This window comes from Rattus rattus, chromosome 4 (genome assembly GCF_011064425.1).
Source record: "Rattus rattus isolate New Zealand chromosome 4, Rrattus_CSIRO_v1, whole genome shotgun sequence".
Classification (NCBI taxonomy): Eukaryota; Metazoa; Chordata; class Mammalia; order Rodentia; family Muridae; genus Rattus; species Rattus rattus.
In genome coordinates, this window is record NC_046157.1 from 46,662,417 (window position 1) to 46,689,724 (window position 27,308).

A 27,308-nucleotide genomic window follows, 5' to 3' on the forward strand; every position below is an offset into this window, starting at 1 on the left:
TGTGATGCTGGGCTTCAAGCATGTTAGATAAGTGTTATACCACTGAGTTACACTCTCAGACCTCTTGGATGCTAAAATCCATATAAACATTACAGTTGAGAAGGAAGAGACCATTGGCCTATCCAGCTGTACCTCCCAGCCCCTGCTCCTGCTGGCCCACCCTCCTCCATTCCAGGGCAGCCTGGTGGAGTCTGTGAAACTGCAGCTTTACAGCAGCCAAGCAGAGTATGTCCACGCAGCCTGTGTTTTAGCTCTCATTCTGAATGTTTGCCCTATTGCTCGTAATCTTTGATTAGTCATTGCACTCCTACCTGTCTCTCTCTTCCTCCTTTCTCACCCCCTCTCTCCCTCTTATTCTTGCTTTTCACATTCAGGGCATACAATTTATAGTAGGTCATTGCCATCATATTTGACCCCTCCATCCTCATTGCCATCATGCTTTGACCCCTCCATCCTCCCATGTATGTTTCACCCATGACATTTAATAGCTTCTTCATTTCCTTTTATACCACCCCCCTACGCCCCCACTGTTTTCCAGTTTCTGTCGTGGTTCAAGGATGGTTGGTGCAGTTCTACACCCTATGTGGTTTGGATATTGCCTTTGCCAGGCCTGGCATGTAGCCTCGTTCCCTCTGGAGTGCCCACAGCCTCTATGTTTGGTGACACTAACACTGTGTAGTGAACCTAACAGAACATCCCTCGGGGTGTGTGACCGGAAACATCACCATTGCTCCTTCTTGTCTTCCACTCTAGGTCTGATGGGGATAGCAACCGTTCACCTGGACTTATTTAGGAAGCAGCCTAATGGCCCACAGACCTTCAGACTGGTCAGTGGGACAGAGCCTGAAAGCTCGGTGTTGGGCTCAGTCACTGCAGAGGTATGATGGCACGTTCTCTTACTGTGACCTCCACGTGACATGCCGAGCTCACCCACGATGTTCTTCCTCAGCAGACTCAGGTGGACACATCTTGCCAGGACTGGCTTAAGCTGGCTACTGTAGGAGCTGACATTTTCCTGTGTTAACTCAGCTAACCCAGCTGCCCTCCTTGTAAAAAATCCTTTGCTTTGAGTTTGATGGATTTGAGTCTGGCTCTCTTGGGTCTTTGTCAGTTCAGGTTGATTTAAAAAAAAAAATTAAGTAACATGGGTGAAAAAACTAGAGATTATTGGGGGGTAAAAAAGCCAGTATAGTGCAGCTAAGTCAGCCTGTTGTTACTCTCTGCAGAATACATATTTGTAGGTCTATAGCTGTAGTTTGCACCAACCAGCCTGAAAATATTCAGGGAAAAACAAACAAAAAACACCTGAACTACATCAGACAGAACAAGTATAACCTTTTGTTCTTACCGCAATTCCTTGAGCAGTACAGGAAAATAGCTTTTCCCTTGCATTTTTGTTGTATTTGGTTTGAGAAGTTATCTAGAGGTCATTACTATACCAGGAAAGGACATGGGTATTCTGTGCTCTTGTGACACCATGTTCTGGGTATGGGTGGTGGCTTAGTGAGTGTGGGAAGCGGCTGACCATGGAAGTTCCTCTGTGTTTCAAAATGAATGTCTATCTTTGCCATAGTTTTCTTACGTAGAACCTGGTGATCTGAAGTCCTGGCCAGCTCCTCCCCTCGTTTCTGCTGCAAAGATAGAAAAGGACCGTACAGTGATGCCATGTGGGACTGTGGTCACCACTGTCACTGCCGTGAAGACCAAACCTCGCTTTGACACTGGGAGGGCATCCCCGTTGAGCTCAGGTGAGCCCAGAGTGCAGTCTCCTTGCAGGAGAGACCAGCCTCTGTGGGGCGGGGCTCACCCTGCACCGCTGAGCACTGTGAGCTTCAGCACCAAGGCTTAGCAAAGAAGTTTGGTGGCCTGGAAAGAAAGAGGGGTGGGGGTGGAGGGAGGGAGGGAGGAAGGGATGGACAGACAGACAGACAGACATGGGGTTCTTCCTGCAATTACACCAAAGTTACAGTCTGGATCTAAGACTCCAGCCACATGGAACTCAGTACTCCATCACACTCATGATTATTAAGTCTAATACAGGTAACTGAATGTATGTTAAACACCACTGATAAAGAGGCATGATGTGGGGTTGAGGGTGTGGCTTAGGTGAGAAGCATTCATCTAGCATAGATGCAGTCCTGGACTGGATTCCAGAATTGTATGGAGTAGCCATGGTGGCACATATTTGTGACTCCAGAACTAAGGAAATGCAGGTAGGACAATCAGGAGTTCAGAGTCATTCTTGCCTAACACGAAATATTATCCAACCTGGGGTATATGATACCATGTCTCAAAAAAGAGTTTTGTTTTTTTTATTTTTGGTCTTATTTTGGTTTTGTAAATGGGGCTAGCATAAACCTTTGTTTTGCAATGTAGCTGGGCCCCTGGGTGGGGAAATGAAGTTTTGTTATTTTATTGGTATATTGTGTAAAGGAACCATCTTCCCAAAAGTAACTCCAATGGCACAGGTCATGGACACAAAATTCACACATGAATTCGTTTTATTAAAATGTCACTGAATTTTTACTCCAGTCTAGACGCCCAGCCCCACTTTTGCCAGCACAGTGAAAGAATAGACGGTGTAAATCTTAAAGCCCAGCTCCAGCCAGTAATCAATGTAGGGCCTCAAGGTGCAGTAGGGGCTTCCTCTAGCTTTCTAGAATCTTCTGTTGAAAATTTGCATGCCCTTGCTGATGGAGTCTTGTTCTTGCAGAGTCCCCTGTGAGGACACCTATCAAAGTGAAGGTCATTGAGAAGGACATCTCTGTCCAGGCCATTTCGTGCCACAGCGCCCCCGTCAGCAAGACACTCTCCTCTTCTGACACGGGTAAGATACCTGCACTTCTGAGCTTAGGAGTGAACGTTTCCCCCTCCCCAACCTACTCGGGGAGTCTTTGGTTTAGTGGCAAATAGAAAATGAAAAATGAGAATGAAAATGTCATGTAAAGGGAGACTGAGGACAGAGCTGGGTCCCTAATAGATCTGTGGAGCACTTTAACAAAATAAGCAGGAAGTAGGGGCCCCACTTTGTAACTGTGAAAGCTCTTATCATTTGGCATGTGGATGATGTCAGTGCCATTGGATGAGCCACCCTGGGAACAGCATGGACCAGATGCTGTGCTTTTCCACACTGTCCTCTCGAGCATTTAAGAGTGGTTTTCTGAGCTCTCTGGGTGCTTCTTTTAGTTATTTTTCCATAGCTGCAATCAAACCTTTAACAGGAACAGCTTCTTGGTGGGAAAGCTTATTCTGGGTCCAGTTTCAGTCCGTCATGGGGTTGGGGGAGGCGTGACATGTAAACACATAAGGAGTCAGTTTCACATTAGACCAGCAAGTACAGAGATTCTAAACCCAGGGCTATCCCCCTTCAAAGGCCTGTCCCTAGTGTCAGATGTCTGCCAGCTACGCCCCACCTCTAAAGGTTCCACAGCCTCCCAAAATAGTGCCATTGGCTGGGGAACAAGTGTTCAGAACACTTCCTGTGGAAGACATTGATATCTAAGCCACAGTATTGCACTCTGGCCCAAAGGTTCATAGTCATCTTATAATGCAAAATGCAATTAGTTTAACTTTAAGAGTCCCTATAAACTTAATAGTTCCAAACACTCTTAAAGGATCTAAGTTTAGAATTTGGTTTTTGAGACTCAGGGATGTCGCTTATCTGTGAGCTCCTGTAAAATCAAAAGGAAAGTTAGGTATTTCCAGACTGCAAGGGTACATACAGAGTAATTGTGCCCATTCAGAAGTGAGAAATGGGAGGATGGAAGGAAATTTTAGACTAGAGGGAGACTGAACCCTACAAAGACACTGAATGCCGTAGTCCTATGTCTGGCATTTAATGCGTGTGGTAGAAATGATCTGAGCACCAATAGAGACAGAGAATTCCACTCCTGGACCTTTGCCATTTGCAGCCGTGTGGCCTGTCTCTTGGCCTGGCTCCACTCATTACCACAGCTTTCCTTGGGATCTGTCTTATGGTCCTGGCTTTGCCAACATCCTGGGGTCTCTACTTCAGCTTAGGCTTCATCTTCAGAGATTCCGCCCAATGAGATTCTCCCCACAGGAAACCTTGAATGAATAGTACTTGGCCCTACATGCTTTCCTGAATCTAGGTGCAACCCTTTATGATCCCATAACTCTTGTTTGCTGCATGCTTGAAAACCTAGCACCATGCTGACAACCCTAAGTTTCACTGATTGCTTGTTATGTAGCTAGGCCTCCTTGTATCATGACCACAGTGGCTTCTGAGTCCCCGATGAGTGAACCTGTGACACATCTCTCTATGAAGTCCCATTTGAGTATCTTTCAAATGAATATGTAGTTTTATATGCTGGAGGTATCAGGGGTCTTACCAATTCCTAAAATGTCCTGAGAGCTTCCTTCCTACATCCTAGTACATACTATTTGACTTCTTCCTAATGGTGCTTGAATAACTATGGCCACCTGCCATTTGCTTTGGCAGTTTGAGAGATTCTTCTTTCCTAGCTAAAGACTTCATTTTTCCTGTCTTTCTGCTCTAATTTCTGTTCTCAGCCCCACTGTAAGCCTGACTAAAGCAGCCAGTAGTAACCATGCCATCGTCCGAATGCTGTGCTATGAATTCCTTTGAATTCTGTGCTACAATGTAACACAAATGTTCTAATGGAGTCCTTGTTCCCATTTCAAACTCAGTGCTTCTCTCAGCATGCAGATCTTCCATACACCCACAGAAATAAGGTCTACTTACAGTATTCTAGAACTCTTCTTCATTTTAAAAAATATTTTTATGTTTTGATACTATGTATCTTGATCATATCCACCCACGACTCCCCAGTCCCTGTCTTCTCAGACCCTCCCCAACACAATCCCCCCACCTCGTGCCTCGTTCTAATTTTTATAAACTGAGTCCCTGTATGTATACGGGGACATCCACCAGAGCATGGGTAACTTACCAGTGACTACAATCCTTGAAGAAAAATGACTTCCTATTCCTAGCAGCCGTCAAGTTCCAGTAGCCCTTCAGCTAGGAACAGGGACTGTGAACCCACTCATGCATGTGGAATGTTGACTGACTTGATCTTGTGCAAGTAATCGCTGCTGCTGTGCTTCATGAGTACAAAGGCCATTTCATATCCAGAGGACAGCAGTTTACACACTCTTTCCTAGCCTCTAGCTTTTTCCTCCCTTTCTTCCAGAGTGTTCCCTGAGTCTTGGAGAGGTCAGGTATTTTCTTTTATGAGTTTTTCTTTTATGAGTTTCTGCATTGACCACTGCCAAAGGGGGCTTCTCTGACAAAAGCTGAGGCAAACACTAATGTGAATGAAAACAAATATTTCTGACCAATGTCCATTTAGCAAAGCCACAATAGACAGCCCCTTCCCAAGCCTGGGTTTTGACCAGGTTTATAGGATCAGGTGTTAATTCCTTCCTGTGTAGCTGACTTCACATCCAAAAGGCAGAAGGTTATCCTGTAGCAGTCATGCTGCTATTGCACTAGGAAATATGTCTTGCCTGTTAGGTCAGTGCAGAGGAATGGGGTTTCTGCTGTGTAAGCCCACTGATTCTTTTTCTCCCCCAGCTGCCTGCATAGCACCTTCTAGCAGGGAGGAGATTTTCAGGTCAGTTCCAGCCTTCTCTGTGTTCTAACTGAGAGTGTGTCATGTCTTCAGCAGTAGGTCTCACCTTCTAGTTACAGTGAGCAATGGCAGTGCCTGTGTTATTTGGTGAGAGCCTCTTCAGGGGCTTTTCTAGTTCACATCTCCAAACTCTTCCACATTCTTCCGACAAGTCAGTTCCAAAGAACCAAACCACATAGGTTTCACAAATACAATAACCCGCTTTTGTACCAATTTTCTGGATTAGCTCTTTTGTATATTCTGTATCACTATGACAAAAGGATCTGACAGAAACAGTATAAGGGAGGAAAGGATTGTTTTAGCTCACTGTTTGATGAGTAAATGTGTGTGACAGCCTGCTCACATGATGGCTAACCAGGGAGCAGAGAGGAAGTTTTGGAACCAGAGCCTGGGCTAACCTTCAAGGGTATCAAGTTTCATCCTCAAAGGTATTACAGCTCCAGAGTAGCACTGCCATCTCAGAAGGCCCTCTAAACACTGGCCTCTGGGGAACATTTTACATTCAAGCTGTGATAGTACCAATTCTGTAATCTTAGGGTTATTTTCAGGTAATCAACATGTTGAACAGGTATCTTCCTGTTCATAAGTCAGTGTGAGGACCTGAGTTTGATCTCCAGCTTCCACCTAAAAAGCAAGGAGTGGCTGAGCCCAGCCCTGGGGCCAAGTGTGTGACTGTAGAAACCAGTCCCTATGGCCTGTGGCCATGGCCGATGTCCTGCTCCTAAAATGATTTTATTGTCCTGGTTCCTTCATTTGCTTCTGCAGTTCTGGGAATCAAACCCAGGGCCTTATGTATGCTATGCAGGTGCTGTATCATTGAGCTACACCCTGAACCTCCTTTTGTCATGTTTAATTTTGCCTTAGCAGAACAGCATAAGCTAGAAGAGCAAACTGGCTGGGGGATAAAAGCCCTCTCCACTTAGCCACCTACCTGATGGCCTGGCATCTTGTCAAGTGGAGATTTTTTAAAAAGAAAGAACTTACCTGATGGAGCTAAGGAATGAGCAGATGACAAAGCATGCAGGCTCCGTCAGCAGCAATTGGTACATTTATGACACCGGAAGGGCCAGCTCTTAATAGCTTTTATCGACTGCCTTGGATTACTGATCTGTGTCAGCCACTTTTGGAGGGAAAAGGAGTTATGTGCCTTTGTGAGGTCAAAATTTTCTCAATGTTTGAAAACTTTCTCTCTCTCTTTGTGTAGGGGTGTGTGTGTGTGTGTGTGTGTGTGTGTGTGTGTGTGTGTGTGTGTGAGAGAGAGAGAGAGAGTGTGTGTGTGTGTGTGTGTGTGTGTGTGTGTGTGTGTGTGTGTGTGTGTGTGCATGTGATGTTCAGAGGACAACTGCAGGAATCTGTTCTCTCCTTCTCCCACTGGGTTCCAGGGATCAAACTCAGATTAGATCATTAGACCTGGTGCCTTTACTTACTGTACCATCTCCTCTGCCAACAAATTATTTTTGTCTGCTGGCCTTTGCCATTTCACATAGCCCTCTTGAGAAAGAGCATTGCCTTATAAACAGTAAAACATGTGAGCCTCAGACAGATATATCGGTGAGAAGCTCATAGCTACTTGGAGTCAAGTTGTAGATAACAGTGGCCTTCCTTTGTTTCCGAAAATAAAGTTTTACCAGAACCAGGCCTTGCCTGTTCATTTACATGTGGCTCCTGTCTGCTTCTACTTTATGGGGAGATAAGTTGGGAAAAAATCCCAATCCCTTACTTTCTCCCTCCTTCTTCCAAATGCTTGCCGACCACTGCCTGTAGACTATGCTGCCCCCTGTCCTGGGGCTTCGCTTGGAGCTTGTTAAGTTTGCTACTGAACTCAGTGCTGCCTTCTTTCTGGCAGAACTGTTGGTACTGAACGGCTCAGATCCTGTGGCTGAAGTTGCCATTCGGCAGCTCAGCGAGTCCTCAAAGCTGAAACTGAAGTCCCCACGGAAGAAAAGCACCATCATAATTTCAGGGATCTCCAAGGTAGGTGAGCGCAGCAGCGGGAGGTGGGAGTCTGTCAGCATAGTACCCCAGTTCCTCATTCATCCAGAGGTCCCCTCGGCAGAGTCCAGTACAGTTCCTTCCCACCAGAGTCAGTTACCTCTGGGACCACAGTAGTCCTTTGTCCTGTTGACGCAGGAAGCTAGCAGCTGTCTGCTTGGTGGTGCTCTGAGGCTTGAGAGCTTGGTGAGTCATTTCTAGAATGGTTACTAAGACAGAAATAAAGGCACATGTAAGACACCCCCTGTGGTGAAGTCTACACCTAGCTGCCTCCCTGGTTTACTTTTCCTGATATTATTCATTTCTAAAACATTTAAATATTTTGTGAAAAAAAATATGTGTAGTCCTTTCTTTTATCTGATAGAAATAAAGGTTATTCTACAAAATGTTCCGGTCCAGTTCCCCTGATATTCTGCTCTGTGGTATCTTCATGGAGCTAAGGTGGGCGAGAAGTGCCCCTGAAGGCAGCCATGCCCCTGGGCTGCAGAACAGGCTAGATCGTCAGTTCACGGGGCCATACAAGAAATCCTGTTCTTTCTAGACATTTCCAAATATGCAGATGGAGAGAGAGCCCAGTGAGTGACAGGTTAGGTAGCTGTGGCCATGATTGGATAGATTGGATCTCAAGGTCATCAAGAGGGTGGCAGGACAGCGTGCTGCAAATCACCCTCATGGTTGCTGACAAGGGCCAATGGTGAGTCGCCATAGCTGGTAGTGTCTACACTGCGTGGGTAGCCTGGGTCCAGGACTTCGAGAAATGCTCATTGGTGTCCTTGAATATCAAGGCAGGGATATCTCCTCTTAGTCTGGCTTCTTCAGCCACTGGGGTGTGAGAGGCAGATCTCTGGTGCCAACACAGCCAAATAGTGGAAGCATTTACTCAGTCTGGGTTAGATAAGTGAAGAAGATGAAGATGACCATGACTGTCTGCTCTCCACTTTCAGACTTTGCTTCAGAAGTGTCAACTAATCTTCATACTTAGTATATGTAGGCCATATACTAATTTTTTCGGCATGCAGACTGTTGTATTAGTAATCGTCAGGCACTTCTGTAAGCTGGTTCGTCTCCAACTGTCACTTAGCAAATGCCAAACCCTCCCTCCTTACCGTGAACTCCCATTGCATCCCTGGGATGGCTTTTCATTTGCTCTCAGCCACTGTTGTGTGTCTTCCCTGACAGACCTCACTATCTCAGGACCACAATGCTGCCCTCATGCTGAACTACGCAGCTTCTATGGACAGCACCAACCAGGGAGAGGCCACTTCTGCTTTGTGCCATCCAGAGGCAACTGAAGCCTCTGCCGCCCCCCCACCTGAAGAAAATGAGCCAGCCCAAGCCCTACCTGCCCTCGAGCCCAGAGAGGAGGATCTAGATTCCTGGGACCTGGAGAAGGAGTCTCCGGTAGCATCGTGGAGCGGTCCAGTCTTGCAGGAGCCTGATGGGGACGAACTGTCAGAGAGCTCCCTGAGTACTTCAGAGCTAGGAGCCATCAAGAAGCATAAAGGTACCTATTTCCACGCCTCCGGCTTCTCACTTGGGCTTCCCTCTCTGTGCCCTCGCTCCTATGCTGGCCTCCCTTCCCTTTGTCCTCCGTGAGGCTGTCCCAGTCTCATCCCCTCCATCTGTTCAGCCACTGAGAATTGGAAAGAAGGTGGGAGCCTGCATGTGGGCAGCTGGGGCTTCATCTCTGCACCTGGGGGCCATTGTATTTTCATGACCCCAAGCTCCCTCCCTGTCTGCTTCTCTCCATCTGGAAGCAGAGCTATCCAAGGCTTCAGAGTATCACCAGGAGCCAGATGCTATAGTAGCCAGGGGCAGAACGGAGTAAGCAGAGATTGGCAGCTCCCCTGATTTGCTCAGTTTCTTCCTCCAGCTAGAACCAAACCAGACCTCACAGTAGGTACTGTACCCCTTAGGGCACATAGCATAGACACCACCACCCAGCAGAGCACATGTCCCAGGGGCTGAGCTTGAGAACCTCCCCTTGGTGCTCCACCTTTTGTCTGCTCGTCCCTTAGCCATTGTTGGTAGCTGCTTGCCTGTGACTTATGCCAGTACCAAGTGGGGAAAGACAGGGGATGAATTTGAACATCAAAAGAGGAGAGAAAGAGTTTGTTCCTGGGAGGAGACTTTAGACCATCCAGGCGATTTCCTACAGCCTGTCCTTGGGGATCTTCAGCTGAACCCTGTGTCCTCTCTTGGTGTGAGCTGTGGCTCAGGATGTCAGGTGGACTGTCTGCTGGCCACTCTATGTATACACCTTGGCCAGGTCTTTGTCCTGGGGTCAAAGGAGCCTCTGGGAGGTTGCTGGGAAAGTCAGTTAGCATGGAGGAAGTGGGGACACCGGGAGGTACCCTGTGCCTCACTTCACTTTGAGTCAATGGTCTATATCCTCATGTTCCTGAAGAATTCAAACCTCCTCTGCATGCTCCAGGTTTCTCAGAGCTGCCAAGCCTGCCTGCCACCCCAGCACACCGTCCAGCACTGCTGCGCTTTCTCCCAGCCATTCCCGTTCCCACTAACTCTGGCCTCCTTTGGGGTCCCCTCCTTGCTGTGCATCTATCATCCCTCTCCCCTCACTGGCCAGACGGATGAATGCCTCTTAGGAATCAGTCTGGCCCGTCCTCTAGGAAGGGCTGAAGCAGCCTCTGTGCATGTGAGCCTCCCCAGAAACGCTGGATATTCGGGGAGGTGCAAACATGTTTGGCTGGTGTGTGTATTTCACTCCTGGCTACTCTGGAAGCAGAGGCTGAACCTGCCCTTGAGTTCTTGGAGTGCTTTGACTTTAAGTTTTCTGAAAGGGAGTATTTGGCAATGTCTTAAAAGGTATTTTGTAGGGCCCAGGCATGGTGGCACATGCCTTTAATCCCACCACTCGGAGGCAGAAGCAGAAGGATCTCTGACTTCAAGGTTAGCCTGGTATACATAGTGAGTTCTAGGCCAGCCAGACTACATGGTGAGACATATATATAGATATAGATATAGATATAGATATAGATATAGATATAGATATAGATATAGATATAGATATATAGATATATAGATATCCTAGCCCACATATAATATGTATTTATGTAAAAAACATTTTATTTTACATCTATATATAAAACTAAATCCCATCAAGCCATTCCCTATAGCACCAGTTTTGAAAAAAAACCGGCATAACATGAAAATGGTTGGACAAGCAGCTTAGACCTATTTAAGATTCTGCCAACCAACATCTCAAGCTAAGTACAGAGCTTCTAGGAAGCACAAGATGAAATTAGCTAGTTGATGAGATGCAGATCTAATGGGACATTCTGTAAAACACTATGGTGGAAAATAATGGAGGAGGACACCACACATGACCTCTGACCTCCACACAGATATACAGGTCATGTGGATATGCACCACACACATACACACTTGGTTTTCATCCTACAGTTTCTAGAAGCTTTGGACTTAGTCTGAGAAGTAAATAGGTTTACATTATTTATTTTGTATTTATTTTATGTGTATGGGTGTTTTGCCTGTATGAATACTGAGGCACTACTTACAGGCATGCAGAGCTGAGAAGACAGTCTCCCATTCCCTGGCATTGGGATTACAGGTAGATGTAGGCTACACGCTGGGTGCTGGGAAAAGAGCACAGGTCCTCTGAAGGGACCAGAGGTTAAGCCAGTGCTCTTAATCTCTCCGCCATCTCTCCAGCCCCCAGGGTTTGGTTTTAAACTAAGGTATACATACATGACTTGCAGATCATCTTTGCCTTCTGGTGTAGTGAGAAGAATATTGGAAGCTTCAAGAAAGCCCATGTAACTGGAATTCTCCAGGACTTTTACTGACTGGGAATTTATATATTATTATACTTCAGCCAAAACAGAAAATTGACTCCCCAAAATTCAGATTTATTTTAAATTCAAAAACCAGGACTGGGGGTGTAGCTCAGTGGTAGAATCCTTTATGTAGCATGCATGAGGCCCTGGGTTTGTTCTCAGTACTTGAAAAAGATAAAATACTGCTGCAGTTGTGTGACAATAAGCCCATTTGGAACTGTGCATATAGGTCTGGGGCAAATCTTAACCCTGTCTGAATTCATCACAAATGCCCTAAGAGAAATCTGAGAAAAAACCAAAAAGAAACATTGCCAAATATCTTGCATGGCAACCTTGCATGTTTGCATGTGTGTGCATATGCCTAAGTATATACTCATGTGTGCATGAGTGTACGTGCACACGTGTGTGTACTTGAAAGTACATTTGTGTATGTGAAAACATGTATATGTATATGCACATGTGCTCTCAAATGCATATGCATGCACATGTATGTACAAAGTGTGAGCATGAATGTGCATGAGTCCGTGCTCACATATGCATGTATATACACGTGTGTGGTGTATGTATATGTGTGTAATAAGTTTGAGCATGAATGTGTATGAGCCTCTGCTTATATGTGCATGTGTGTACATGTTTCACATGTGAGCATGTATGTGCATGAATCTGTGCTTGTGTGTGCATGTGTACAAATGTGAGCATGTATGTGTGAGTCTGCAGTAGTATGTACATGTGCATGCACATGTGTGCGAATGTGTGAGCATGTGTGTACATAAGTATATGATACAGTGACTCCAGACTCTGACTTTCACTCTGACTCTGCTCTTGCCTGCTTTTCTTTTTGCCTCTCAACATCTCTGCATTTCGTGTTCGTTCCCTTTAACTTAAGAGGATCACTATGCCAACCAGAATTAATTACCTACACAGTAAGTTATTTCTTTGTCTTGCCTTTTTTTAAGTTCTGTGTAACTGACTATGCGGAGCATGCCTAGCAGAGCTAAGGCCATCCCTGCCTTCCTCCTGGCTTAGTGGCTTGACCTGCCCTTGGCTGGTTTTATGGGTTTCTGGCTTCTAGGTGGATTTGTCACCTTCATCAGCCATCAGATGGGACATTTCCTCTCAGGGTGCAAAACCGTCTCGCTGTGATGGCATAAGCAAGGGTTCACCTGCTTCCTGTCCCTAAGGTGTCATTTGAAGCATGAGGCTGCTCTTGGGCGTCAGAGCGCACATTTCCAGGTCGCTAGGACCATTGTTTTCCTACTTGCAGATTCTAATACAGATTCTTCCATGGCCATTTGTGTCCCTCTACAGAAATAAACAGGATAAATTTAGAAACGTGACAGCAGAGTTAGAATTTATAATAATTCTCAAATTCCTCCTATTCATGTTCCAGTCTCCGTGTGGTGTTTAAAGGGAACTAAATCCAGGGAGAGAGTTTTCCCCACTGCCTGTACCCATTTAAAAAGGATGTGATTTGCCTCAGATTTCATGTAGCTTCAGATGAAAATTTGAAAACATTACCATGTGACAATCAAACCGGGATGGTCAGTGCTGGTGTCTCCTTAAACACTGACTTAGATGCTAATCATACCCTGTGAAAGCCAGTGTCATATTTTGGAAGATGGACACTCACATAAAGATGAGGCAGGATAGTTTCCTTGTCTATAAGACTTGATGCATGGAGCCCCTCTCCCTGCTCCTATGTATTCACGTGGCTTACTGTGAACTGTGGTTATCTGCTATGCTAGAGAGCTGCAAATTGTATCCTCATGATTGGCGCCCCCTCTCTGTCTAACCCCCAGCCTCTAGAAGACTCTACCCTCTGTCTTCTGAGCCAAGTTCCCTCGCCCCAGTGTGACGGTGCCCCTCTCTTGATTGCTGTGTATATCTATGGCCATGGTTCTTCCAGAATTATTTTCCCAGTGATAATTGTGGTGTTGAGGTTTAAACAGATTGTAAATGTGTTGGTTTGTGACTAGGGGTACAGTTCTGCCGTTCTGTGGTAGAGAGTTTACTTGGTATGCATAGGAGGGAGTTTGACACCCAGCACCACAAGACAGAGACAGCGTGCTCGCTCGTGTGCTCTCTCTGTCTCTCTCTCTCTCCCCCCTCTGTCTCTGTCTCTGTCTCTACACACACACACACACACACACACACACACACACACACACACACACACACACACACACGGCAGGGATCATTTGAGTTACTCTTCATAGGTGCAGCCTATCTGCCAATGTCAAGGTGAATTTTCCTCATTGGAATGTCCCCTCCTCCCCACATCTTGATATCCCTCTCTGGAGATAGAATTCTTCTGGAATCTTACCAAAGACCATGCTCTGTCCTCCTGTCTGTATGTTCCTCCCTGAGACCACGAGGCACCCTTTGCTCCAGGTACCTAGTGGCTCCTTCTCAAGGGTAGTATCATTGACCTTCAAGGTCACACTTTCCTGAGCAGCACCAAAGAGCTAAGCATAGGAACATTGGTTTCAGGGGCCAATTTCCCTGGGCTCACACATATGTCATTGGGTGACCTGAGCAGTCACTTCTCCAACTCTGATGTCCTCAATTTTCAGCAAGCACCTTCCCCTCCCCCAACTCGATGGGAACCCTGAATAGAAGCCTAATGAAATAGGTCTGAGCACCCACATTCCCTTCCGTCTAGAAACTCAAGTCATCCCACAGAAGCCATAATTTCTAAGAAGGCTCAACAAATTAGTACAGGTTCATAGGGTAACCTCCATTCTGACTGATTCTGGAAAAATGTAGCTTGGCAAACCAGCAGAGAGTCTGATGAGGTCATGAGGGTGGTTGGAAGAACAGACAACAACCTGCTTTAGGCCTCAGCATGATGTGGGGCCTTAGAACAGGTGCAGGCCTGCTGAACGGACGGTGCTGCTAAAATGGCAGTTTACACCTTGGCTAGTTTTACACACAGCAAACACATACCTACAGCCTTCCTTTTTCTTTCTTTTCTCTCTTCTAAATCTTTCTGCAGTTGATCTTAGCCAAACAGCTGAGAAACAATAAAATCTAAGTTTCTCAAGTCTATCAGTCTTACACCCAAATTGACACTTACATACAGTTACATACAGTCTATAGCTCCATACAGTCTATAGCTCCATACAGTCTATAGGTCTGTACAGTCTATAGGTTCGTACAGTCTATAGCTCCGTACAGTCTATAGCTACATACAGTTCTATATAGTCCAGGATCTCAGCCACAAGGTATTGTCACCCACAGTGGGCAGACCTTCCCACCCCAGTTAATGCAGTCAAGGTAATCTTCAATCTGCCAAAACCCTGTCTCCCAGGCAATTCTAGATCCTGTCAGGTTGACACCTGACACTAACCATCACATGTGCCCTTCGGACAGGTCGGTCTCCTTTGTGTCATACACAGCCTGTGGTCACATGCCCCAAAGATAGTCAGATATGACACAGCCTACGACAGCTAACAAAAAACAGTGTCTGACTCTGTAGCCTTGGATATGGAGTACTTGAGGCAGGGCAACGGCCATCAGCCCAGCCGACTGAAATGCTCCTTTCTCTGAGAGGTCCCCAGAACCTGATTCATCAGATGGCCCAATGTGAACCCAAGCCTTAACATTTTGGATAAGATGCTGGCTGATTTCTTTCCTGAGGATGAGGGCAGGGCCCCACTGGTTACTTCTCTGATGTTTGCTTTTCTATCTGGTAAGGTTTTATGAACCAAATGGAAATCAGTACAGTGGTTTCTGGTCATCATCTTCATCCAGATACTTCTGTTCCCTCTCCTGGCTATATTTATGTTCGCGGGGCTGTAGCAAAGTGCCATGCCTAGTCTTAGAAAGAAGCTTCATGATCTTTTATTTTTAAATGCAAGCCTCAGATGGGAGTGTCCATTGAACTGGCTCCTTCCATGCCCAGGGCCTTCCTGGCTTCAGGAGTTTGCAACAATCCTTGGCCTTCCTTGCCTTGTAGGTATCCCAGTCGTTGCCTCACCTCTGTGTCTCCTTCACATCATTTTCCCTCTCTGTGTCTCCTTCCAAATTTCCCTTCTTATAAGATCACCAGGCATCGGACACGTTTGATTAGGCCCATCCTAATTATCACCTTCTAATGTGATCACTTCTGGAATGACTCCATCTCCAAATAAGGGTGCACTCTGAGATTCTGGGGAACAGGAGTTCAACACAGGGATTTGAGGAGGATACAGTTTAGCTTGTAGCATCCTGACCTATATAATACAGACCCTTCCCCAGGCCAAGCTTCAGTTCAGGGACATACATAGGCCCTTCCTACTATAAGGACTCTGGGGTCTACAGTTGGCTCAGGGCTTCCATTTACCCTCAGCACCTTCACCTCCTCTGTTTCAAATGTGGGTACTTCAGCTGCTTGAGCTCTTGGGAACCCCAAAGCTAACATAGAGCAAATCCCAGGAAGGCGCTTGTACATCTGCAATCCTCACAGACCCTCATCCCCAACTCCAGTCCAGGTAACACTCCTTGAAGCCTAGAGTGTGGTGCCTAGAGCTCAGTCCTCTGCCCAGCTAATGCTTCTGATTTGACAAAATTGTCCACGTGAGTGTCTCCGTGTTCACACATGGGCCAACTCCAGTCATCCAAACACAAACTGGTGGTTGGCCACTTGCTCAGGGATGGAACTCACACTAGGAACCAGACTCCCACCAGGGGCATCAATGGGCTTGTGGCTGGGAGCAAAGCCCCTTTGCATTACTGTACTCACTTCCTTGTCATTCTCTTCCCAGCATTCCCCAAACCCTAGCAGTTGCTCCTGGAAAAATGTGAAACTCTGTCCTAACTGGGCTTCACAACAAGCAATTTGTTTGTTAAGGTAGAGGTTTTTAAACATTTTCAGACAAATTTGTACAGATTAAATTAACTTAGTCCCCCTGGGGTAGTCCAGTTTCTCTGCTTCTGCCAAGGTGACTTTTCATTTGTTTGTTTTTAGGGAGTTTTGTTTTGTTTTGAAATAGTCCTGGCTGTCCTGGAACTTGCTCTGTAGACTAGGCTAGCCTCAAACTCAGAGATCTACCTACTTCTGCCTCACAGGTACTGGGATTAAAGATGTGCACCACCGTCACCAGCACCAAGTGGCTTTTTAAAGTGACCGGCTTCTTTTTCCATTATGAATGTGGATGCTAGGGAGATGCTCAGGTCTCCTCCCTGCCCTAAGAGGCTAACATGTTGGTATGGAAACACACTCATGTTCTTCACTCTCTCCGTGTGCAACACAGGAAGCCATGCATATGTGGCATGGCTATTGAATGTGGCTCACATGCCAAACAAACTTTCAAATTCAGGACAGATCTCCCTGGCTGTGTGGCCAGGTTTCTCTTCTTTTCAATAAAACTCCTTGAGGCAAACAGTAAAGAGCTTTGCAGGTTTGCCTGACCCTTGCCCTGTCCTTGCTGGGCCTGGGGTATTCGGATGCTAAACTCATGGGTGAAAAGGTGACGCTGAGCTGCTTGTCTGTACTGTGTCTGTGCACTGTGTCACTGTGCCTGCCCGAACCTGACCTTCGTGGACCATTTCCTCTCCAGCAAGTACTACCACTCTGTTTTCTATCTCATATCCCACCCTTGCCATGTGTGCCAAGGAGCTGAACCATACAGAGCCTAGCGCTTTTTTCTTTTTTCATTTTGTCTTGCCCTCTTCTTTTTGTTTTTATGTATTTTTATTGTTTGTGTGTGTGTGTGTGTGTGTGTGTGTGTGTGTGTGTGTGTGTGTGTGTGTGCTGGGAATTAAACCCAGCTTTGTGCATGCTAGGCAAGTACTGTACTACTAAGCTACATTCTCAGCCCAGCATGAGGCTTAGGGTTGAAAAATGATCTACTAACAAATTTCATATGGCTTGGTCTAGTATGGTTGAGTACGTGGGTGGATGAATAGACTGGTAGATAAAATAGACATAATACCTAGTGTACGTGTGTAGAATGATCTAGAATTAATTTTTAAAAGCAGACCGTATTCCCTGAAGAACAGAACTTAACTGAGAACATGAGCCCCATGATTTCCAGGGCTCTTAACTTAACTATCAGGAACGTGGCCTTTATTCCTGGGCATAAGCATACATAGCCTTGCTCATCACAGAGTTCCTGGTAAAGGGGAGGGGCCAGGGTTGGGGATTTAGCTCAGTGGTAGAGTGCAAGGCCCTGGGTTCGGTCCCCAGCTCCGAAAAAAAAAAAAGAAAAAAAAAAAAAAAAAAAGGGAGGGGCCATGGTGGACCCAACCCACCCACTCCACAGTGCCAGTCCTAATGTTGGAATTTCCTGCCTTTCACGCTGCAAAGTGACCGCCTATCATCTAGGCTCCGGTGTTTGCTCCCCTGGGCAGTGGTCACTCTTTGAGGGAGCGCCTGACTCTTTGTCATAGCTGCTGGCAACTTTGTTTCCTCCTTGGTTCGAGTTTATCCTCCCTACAGCCCTGACCACACCTATGCTCCCCTTTTGCAGAAGGAATCCTAAGGAAAGGTGCCAAGCTCTTCTTCCGCCGGCGACACCATCAGAAAGACCCAAGCTTGAGTCAGTCGCATAACGACCTGGTATTCCTGCAGCAGCCAGAGGGGAGGCAGAAGAAGGGGGCGACCCTCGGCCGGCTCCTGAACAGAAAGCTGCTTACCAGGCACAGAGGCAAACACACCCTCAATGGACCACCCAGAGAGCCCTGCATATAGCCCGAGTCACCTCCTATCCTCACAGCTGGAGGATGACCAGTACCATCAGATGCCTGCTTGTCTAGCTTGGGTTTTTCCCCCAATAATCTTGTCTTCTAAAGGGAAAAAAAGCAATCTGTGTGTATGGCTGGGAAGCTTCTGATAACACAGTCCAGTTTGCTACCAGATACTCAGTGTCTCATGCCATCCCAGTGCCGAGGGAGAATGTAAGAGGGAGACTTGCATCATTGAAGCCATGTGTGGGCTGATGGACTATGGATGGTAGGCAGGAGGGATCCCAGTCCACCTACTTCTTCCTCTCTCTTGCAGGACTATTGGGGTTCATGTCTAGACCATGTCATGAGGGAGAGGTGTTCCTCTGGGCTGTTGCTATGAGCAGGATGGGCTACCTCACCTAACTTGTTTAGAATTAAAAAGGGCACCTGGTGCCGGGGACAGGAGTATGGATGTAGACAGGAATTTTGACCCATGGGGAAAAGATAGGAAAAGATGTGCTTCGACAAGTGTGAGGTGTTCACCTTTGATATTAGCCATAGAAATTAAAAAGTATGCAAACACTAAGTATGCTCTATGCAGATTGTGCCAGACGCTTCCAGATTTACTCTAGCCTTCTTGCAAGTGGAGGTGTAGACATTCGGATGTGTTTCTTTGTTTCTTATGTCAGGGACTCTGTTTTTTCCCATAGTGCAGACAGCATGCTGAGTTCAAATATGCTGAGCTGACATCAGGAGCAACTAATGACAGCTTACAGGACATGGCCACATGACCAGGACATGTGTGGACACGACCACACATACATGGTTCTTGCCAAATACAGCTAACAGCCAAATCAAAGAACTTTTAGAGCAACTGAGGAAATTACTCTCAGATGCCAGTTAGTTTTAGGAGTAGAAGTTCAAAGCAATGGGCCAAACTTGCAGGAATTCTTTTTTTTTTTTTTGGATCTTCAGAATTTTACTGTGAACAGAGACTCCTGGTCATATTTTAGGGTATTCTGGTTTTGGTTTACTACGGGAAAATTATAAAGTTAGCACCTGGCTTCAGTGTCCCCACATAAGGCTCGTAAGGTGCTGTCCTCATCTGTGTGCCTGGCACTGTGGGTTCCCTGGGTGTCACAACCCTCCAGGGCCATTGTCTTTGGGTTAGGGTGTCAGTTTTCTTCCCACAGTCGTGGAAAAGCTGACAGAAAGACCTATGAGCTCTGTCACTGATATGAAGTCAGGAAGTTCCTTCTGGTGTCTTCTGTTCATTAGAAACATGTATTTCAGGGGCAAAGTCACTGTTGACTAAAAATGTCTATGAAAGCCAACATTATAGGAAAATGTTCTTTTTTTTTTTCTTGTTTTAGCAAGAAAGATTTGTAAACTACATTTAGAAATCCTTTTTCTTTCTTTCTGTCCTTTTCTTCGGTTTTTGGGATTAAACCTGTATCTTTGTGCACACTAGACAAGCCCTTGTCCACTGAACTATTTCCCTGGCCCTCTTTTCACTTTTTGGTCATCGTAGTTGTCAGGATGTTTTACTGCTGTGAACAGACCCCATGACCAAGACATCTCTTCCTGAGGACAACATTTAATTGGGGCTGGCTTACAGGTTCAGAGGTTTGTCCATTACCATCAAGGTGGGAACATGGCGGCATCCAGGCAGGCATGGCACTGGAGGAGCAGAGGGTTCTACATCTCATTCGGTAGTCAGCTAGGAAAAGACTGGCTCTTTTGTACTGGGCAGAGCTTCAAAACCCACACCCACAGTGATGCACTTCCTCCAACAAGGCCACACCTCCAAACAGTGCCACTCCCTGGGCCAAGCGTATTCACAATCCTCATCATCATGATTACTGTCATTATCGAGCTAAGGTTTTACTGAGTTGCTGCCTGGGCTGCCCTGTAATTCATTCTGTAGCCCAAGCATATCTCGGGACTCTGATTCTCCTGCCTTCGTCTCTCAAGTTGCCGTGAGTCCAGGTCTGAGCCATTGGACCCAGTGAACGTTCAAATAAACACCTGAAAATTCTTGATGGGTGCGGTGGTGGTCAGACCTGTGGTCCTAGCACTTAGAGGTGGGGAGAGGAGAACGTTAGCTTCCATCTCAACCTGGGCTACGTGAGACCCCCTTCTCAAAGCAAACAACAGAAATAGAAGAAAAAGAACCTCGAAGACTCTCAGGTAGTTCTCAGATGACGTTGAAGGGACATTATAAACCTGCTTTGTCTTTAAAGACCACCAAATGTTACTCACTGCAAAGTTCTAGAATGGCGCGTCAATACTAAGTTGGTTCCCAAAGCCAGGAATCCCCACCACGTTTTGGGAATGGAAGTGATTTAAATGCTGTGCTTTACTTGAAGTATTGTTACTCCATGCAGTTTGCAGAACTGTGACCCATAGCTGTCAATTCCCAGAGACTACAGGGGCCAGGATTTCTGATTCTAATGCTGTATTTTCAGTGTGGGGCCGTAGCCCTCATCCAACATACTTGGGGCCAGAGCTGTTTCAGACTTCTTTTGGATCTGGGGATATCTTGGAAAGGCTTTACCGTCTGAGCATCCCTGCATCTCAAAACATAAAAATTTCAGAAATAGGAAACCCTTTAGACACTTTACACAGAGTTTTGGGTCTTAGACTTTTGGGTTAGGGACGCTCAGCCTATGCAGGTGTTACTGGTTTGACTGGTTTTGGCATTTAGGTTAAGTTTATTCAAGTGTGAAGGTATCAGCATTTTAGATTATACTCTTAGCAAGAACAGAAAAGAACAAATGAGTTTTAGCCATCCTAGCCCACAAACGATTCTGTGAGCATCCTGCCCCCGGCTTCTCAACCACGTGTGAGACCTGCTTCTAGGGTCTCCACTGAGTAGCTTTTGCCAGTTGTGAACACCATCAGGGCAGAGTGTGCAGAGATGGCAGACAAACAGGTAGCCTCGGAGAGTAACGTGAGAAAACGGGCCTTTCCCATACGATAAAAGCCCTTCTCCAAGCTGCTTATCCACTTCTGTTTCTTCACAGTGTAGGGTAATTATGTTGAAATGAGTCATTAAGATTATGTACCAGGTGCCAACAGCACACAGGCACAAGTCACCGCTGTCCAACCATCTCCTCTATGTCCTTTGGTTTCGTTTCTGTCTTAAGATTTCCGCAGAGTGCTAGTTTTGAAGCAGTTTTTCGTGAACACTAATCCATGCGTCTGTGAATCTGGAAGCAGAACTCAGGTTTGGCTGCAGTTGGGCACATTTCCCCGTCCTCCATGCAGTGACTGAATAAAGCTGTTTGTGTGATGTTGGTGTAACAATAACTAGGGCTCTCTTGCTCTGATTGAAAACACACTGTGAGCAAGAGAATTTTAGACAAAGCACTTTATTTTACACTTTAGTTTAGGCTCAAAACTAGCCCTGCTTCCTAGCTGTGGCTGCTTGGCCATTTGTTGCTGACCAGTTCCAAATCAGATTTTTGCTTGAGTTTTCCCTGGCCACATTTACAGAAAAGAGTTGTGAATTTTCTTATGTAGAAAGGGGAAGATTAATTTACATTGCTGCCACCCAAAGTGGTTTTTTTTTTTTTTTTTTTTTTTTTTGGTTAATAAACGCAGGGCTGTCAATACCAAACTTTCAAAATTCAAGTTGATAGATGGTGGAAGGCAAAAATGTGTCTGTCACAGAAACAGGTGTGGGTCCTGACTGACAACCAGGCACTTTCCCCACTATCGCAACAGGCGAAAAGACTTGTGGACCAAAGCACCTGTACAGGGACAAAGACACCGTTCAAACCAGCAGTGCAAGCTCGTATCACCTCTGGCTCTACGCAAAATGTCCGTGTTCTGCGTATAAATAAGTTTCGGGATCACCAAGCTGCCTGGCTCACTGTGCTGATAGTGGAATGAAGATGTGATTATCCCTCGGGCTGTAAGCTGCGGCTTTCTGCCCACTGTCATGTCAAATCTCTATGGCAAGGAGAATAAAAGCAAAGGCTTCCCAGGTATGTGGTGAGCCTGAAGCTGGTGTGTGACAACTGGCATCTGTGAAAATGATTGTGTTTGTTACAACAGACATGAGTGGTGCAGGATGCCATGCAGTGAGACATGGCTGCAACTTTATTGACCTCTCAAGAAATAAACGTGCCCATGGAAAACTTTAAGCTGAGTTGTTTCCAAGTGCTGGGTTGTCCTCAGAGTACCAGGGGCTTCTCTAATGTTTGAATGACTGCCCTCCTGTCCTTTTGTATGACTGGCCATCACTGCCAGGTACAAGAAAGATGTACTAATACCTGTGTTGACCCTCATTCTGGGCAATGGACTTTGCTCCTCATGTTCTATGTTTTGTGTGCTATTGAGCACTACCCAGGCCATGCTGGGGCTAAAATTTACTATAGGACTTTAGCAGTTCCAGGGAGTTCCTGGGGGATGAATTGTGGATGCTGCAAGCCAGAATCTGTCCTGGCCCAGGTCCCGAAAGCAGTGCCCGATATGGCCTGTGGGAGACATGTTTGGGGAATGAAGGCAGGGGAACATTCATCGGTTTGGGTCCTTGCTGTCCTAGCAGAGGGAATAGGTAATAGCTTAGCTATGGGAGCCATGGGTATGTGACAGCGTTTATGCTTTCACAGGACATGGCAGTGGTGTCTGGGGTAGGGCTGGAGCAGCCGTGCTGCCTGCTGTAAGCATCTCCTCCTCCTCGTGGTCTTCAGTGTCTGTGGTCTCCTTCACTTTGCTCTGCCATGTGCACAAACAAAAGCATTGCATTTGGAGAGACACTGCACTGGGGAACCGCCAGGGAGACCATCTCGGACTTGCTTACTCTTCAGCCCTATTCAGCCTGCTTGCCTATGGGACAGCCCATGGGGTGGTCAGCCACTGTCATCTGCTCATCAGGATGAGTCAGTCACCCAAGTCAAGCCCCATCCATTTTCTGCATCGAAGGTGGCATCTACTGTGGCATCTGTTGCTGTGATAAAACACCCTCACGAGAAGCAATTTAGGGAAGAAAGGGTTTATTTTGGCTCATAGTTCTAGAAGGATCAGAGTCCATAATGGCGGGAAAGGCAATCATAAGAAAAAGCATAGTAGGCAGGAGAAGGAAGCCAGCTGGTTTGTCATTCACATACAAATTCAAACAAGAAGTGAGGCAAGGCTATAAACCCCGAAAGCCCAGTGGTGCACTTCCTTCAGCAAGGCTGGACCCCTTAAAGCAGTGGTTCTTAACCTGTGACCCCCTTTACGGGTTCAAAGACCCTTTCCCAGATGCCACCTGAGACCACCAGAAAACAGATACTTACATTATGTTAGTAGCAAATTTACACAGAAAATTTGTTACATAATAGCAAAATTATAGTTATGAAGTAGCCACAAAAATACTTTTATGGTTGTGGGTCATACCATGAGGAGCTATATTAAAGGGTTGCAGTGTTGGGAAGGTTGAGAATCACTGTCTTGATCCGCCAAACAGCAGCATCAACTGGGGATCAAGTGTTCAAATACCAGAGCCCTTGGGAAGCCTCTTTCATTCAGACCCCAGCAGGAGTGGGGACCTTACTACTAGAGAAATGGCAGTACTCTCACTCCCAGTTCCTCAGCCCCACGTACTGCACAGGGCAAGGCAGTGATGGCAATGCCTGTATCTGGGATTGGAGTGTTTTAGGATTGGAGGGGCTGGGGGACTGTTGCCTTCCCTGTAGACCACCAAGGTCTGCTTTGTGCTGGCATCCCAAGAGGGGACTAGCAGGCCACACTGATCATAATTTACCATCTGTCCAGGCTGATCTCTGCTGGCACCTCCAGAGGAATTCTGAACAACCCATCTTCCCTGCCAGGGTTGGTCCATATCAGCAACCCTTGGTCATTCTAGAATCCACACAGTCACTCTCAGTATCACCCCTATACTATTAGACTGGGTAGGCTCAGGCCCTGCCTTCTCAAGAAGTAGCCAGCAAAAAAGGCTCACAAGAACAGCTGCCTACCGTGGTTAGTCCGCATGTTCCTCTCTTGGGCTTAGATTCGCTGAACATGGATATTTTTAGCGTATCCCACATTCCTGGTATCTCAAACTTCCTATCCCCTTTCCTAACTTTTCAGTTTTTCTGCTAGCTTCAAACATCAACTATCCTTTCAGTGGCTCCCCACAATTATTTTGACCTTACAACATATCATTTGGCCTCCTGTATTTATATTTTGCATGTATGCAAAACCAGTATCATGTGGATAACACCGAAGTGTCTTGCCAGTTCAAAAAGTAGCTGGTTTCTTGGGTCACCATTACCATGGCCTCAGTGCTTAGGCAGCTAAATATGGTGAAAATAACACTGAGGTCACAACTTACTATGGGGGGCCCTGTAGAAGCAGGGAGCCTTGACATCGAGAGCTCTCTCTTCAAAGGAAAGTCTCTCAAGTAAGACTGCTTTCATACCCTGTTCCAAGGCAAAGTGTGTAGCTTAGTAGGTGAAATCCATTCAGCCTCCATGTCTTCCTCAGCTCCAGATTTACATTGTTTTTCTTACTGTGACCTGTCAGTTTTTCCTCCTGTACACAGCCTGGTTTTATTTGTACATTTAGTTCTGCTTCATATGTAGAAGCTCAAAGAACTGGCCTTCTGGGCACTTTAGAATGAACAATACCAATGAAAGTGGTATATGGGGCGGTGGGATGTGTACCTGTTTTAAAGGTGTCTTGAAGGGTAAAGATGTCCTTGTCTGCTCAGTTCACTACAGTACCTCCCTCATATTCTCTCTTCTCTCTCTCTCTCTCTCTCTCTCTCTCTCTCTCTCACACACACACACACACACACACACACACACACACACGGCTCTAACCCTAACTCCTCAGTCCACAAACCATCTGGCCAACTCTCATTGATCACACAGCCCTTCTCCTCAGCTTTTATGTCCATTCGGTCCCTTCCCCTGGATCCTCACAGCCTGCTTCACCAGCTCTCCATACATTTTCTTTCCTGTTCCCCATCCACATTGCCAGTTACCAACTCCGCATGCAGGAAGTCAAACATCCTCCATGTCTGCAACCACGAATCTTTGTCCCCGGGTTCAATTCACACAGCCGTTTCCTAGGGTCACTGTCTACAAAGTCCCAGCTAGCTCCTACTCTACACAGTTATCCTTAACTCCCTGTTAACACAGCACGAAGTCCCCAGCACCAGATACAAGCACCCCGAGCCCAGGGCCCGCCCCGTCGGCCTGCGCTGCGTACTACAACTCCCACGATGCCGCGCCACCGCCCCCCGGCTTCCGGTGCTGCGCAGTTTCCGGAGCGGATCGCAACCCGGAGTCCGGATCCGACCCCGCTCTGCACATTCCACAGGCAGGTAAAGCCCCGGCCCGTGCTCGCCGCGGCCACCGCGCGCCCCCCGCTGCGGCCGGAGGCCCCGCGCCTGGCCGGGCCTGGCCTCCAGCCGCCCCACGCCACCCGGTCCGGCCGCCGCGCGCCTGTTCTTTGTTACAGTCGCGGCCGCGGGCGCCGTGGGCGATCGGAGTCAAAACCCGGCTGGATTCCGGAGCCGCTCCAGGATCGCCCTGCGCCCGCCGGGTTCCGCCGCCGCGGGCTTGGCCTCTGCCCTAAGTCCCCGGCCTGGCTACCGCGCGCTCGGCCCGTGCCAACTGCCCGCCGCGTGCTCGGCCCACGCCAACCGGCGCCAGGCTGCCCACTCGCAGGCTCGGCGCCCCCCGCCCGGTCGCGGGATCAAGCGCTGCGCCCCCAGTGCTCCCAGGCCCAGAGGCCACAGCCAGGCCCTGCGTGGCTGCGAGCTCAGTCCCTACAGTCCCTTCCCGGCTACCGGGCCGCCTTACCCGGTTTTCGGGCACAGCCCAGGGAGGGGCCTTGGTCTCCAACCCCTTTGGCGTTTAAGAAAGTCCGAGGCTGTGCCGTGGCTCCCAGGCCCTGGCGTCTTACTCGTCTCTACCTTTTGGTGGCCCGGGGATTATGGTGGCAAGACTGGCTGGAGACATGTGCCCGCCTACTATCTGGGAAGAGGGTGGACAAGTGGGGCCAGGGCCAGGTGGAGCCTGCGTGCTCCCGAGGTGAGTTTTGAGAGGACAGAGGTAGGACACCAACCAGCGGTGGGCGAGGGCGCGCTTATCCCCGGGAACCCTTCTTGCAGTGGATGAGGGCCTCTTCACACATGCTCACAAGCGTCCCCCTCCTCCGAGGTGGTTTAAAATGGTAGAAGCAAGAATGTGAGCTGGAGACACGTGGACCTGTGCCTGAATTTAAAGCTGCCAACGCATCTTTTTAAAACATATCTAGAGCCGGTCAGAATCCTCCGATGGCGGTGCCTTTGCAGAGCCCCACTTGGGGTCCTGAAGGCATTTTTCAGGGTAAAACCTGAAATCTCTGACTGTGGGAATCACCCGAGTGGTGGAGACAGTACTCCCTGGAGAGTTCAGAGTAGTCCCTGAGACTCGATCACTTACACACTCCAACCATATTTTGCTTCAAACCTACCGGCTTTCCACATCTCACCTACTGCAGCTGCTTCCTCAGACTTGCCCTGAAATCACTGCTTTACTCCGAAATAAAACCTTTAGCTCAGGAAAAAGCACTAAGTTTTCTCCTTATGGAGTTTGTTTTTCTGTCTGTGATTCATGCTTTTGCGCAAATGTCAGCAAAGAATATACTAGTTGTTCTCTTTGGGGGAACAGACAAGGTAGTTTGTTTTTCCAGAAGACAAATGGGTAAATTAAAACACCAACCACAGCTAAGTTGATGGCAAATGCTTATAATCCCAGTACTCTGGAGGCTGAGACAGGAGTTGATGTTCAGGGAAGCCTGTGCCACACAAAGTCGGCTACAATTACAAGGCTGTCTTAGATTAAGGACAGCTGTCCCCATGGGATGTCCTGTCATTTTCTTCCTAAAAGGTTATCTGTGCAGAAGGTAAGGAAGGCCTTGCTGCATTTTGCAGGTGTAATAGAGTTTAAAACTGGCCACCAGCAGTGGCTCAAAGGTTGCCCAGACCAGCTTCTCACTTGTAATATGTGGCTGACACCTGTTCGGGATACATTACCCAGACTGGTTTACCAGGCCATTTCTGTGGTAAATGTTGACACCTTTCACACAACCCGAGGAGCAGTGGAAAAGGTGCGGGAGGCCGTATAGACCATAAGTAACAATGGTTACACAAGAGTGACAACATAGAGGAAGGTTGCTGGGTGTGCAGAGGTTGGCACACTCAGTACTAAGACCAGAACCATCTAGAAGAGACCAGATGCTGCGAGGAAAT

The 27,308-nt window shown here is 47.2% G+C and overlaps 2 protein-coding genes and 1 long non-coding RNA gene across 3 annotated transcripts in view; 2 read left to right on the forward strand and 1 right to left on the reverse strand.

Annotated features, from left to right (window-relative positions):
* The window catches only part of C2cd2 (C2 calcium dependent domain containing 2), a 58,951-nt gene extending 40,295 nt beyond the window's left edge, over nt 1–18,656 (forward strand). The window contains exons 9-14 of the mRNA XM_032900349.1: nt 754–878; nt 1,574–1,748; nt 2,714–2,827; nt 7,462–7,589; nt 8,787–9,111; nt 17,875–18,656. Of these exons, the coding sequence (XP_032756240.1) occupies nt 754–878; nt 1,574–1,748; nt 2,714–2,827; nt 7,462–7,589; nt 8,787–9,111; nt 17,875–18,095 (1,088 nt within the window). The 3' untranslated portion in view covers nt 18,096–18,656. The remainder of the gene's footprint in view (nt 1–753; nt 879–1,573; nt 1,749–2,713; nt 2,828–7,461; nt 7,590–8,786; nt 9,112–17,874) is intronic.
* Nucleotides 7,219–26,218, reverse strand: LOC116898933. Its single transcript, XR_004387675.1, has 2 exons — nt 26,141–26,218; nt 7,219–7,816 (listed from the first exon to the last, which is right to left on the reverse strand). It is a non-coding gene; the product is annotated as an uncharacterized LOC116898933 (long non-coding RNA).
* Nucleotides 25,515–27,308, forward strand: part of Prdm15 (PR/SET domain 15) — a 57,002-nt gene continuing 55,208 nt past the window's right edge. The window contains 2 exon segments of the mRNA XM_032900348.1: nt 25,515–26,074; nt 26,077–26,106. Of these exon segments, the coding sequence (XP_032756239.1) occupies nt 26,009–26,074; nt 26,077–26,106 (96 nt within the window). The 5' untranslated portion in view covers nt 25,515–26,008.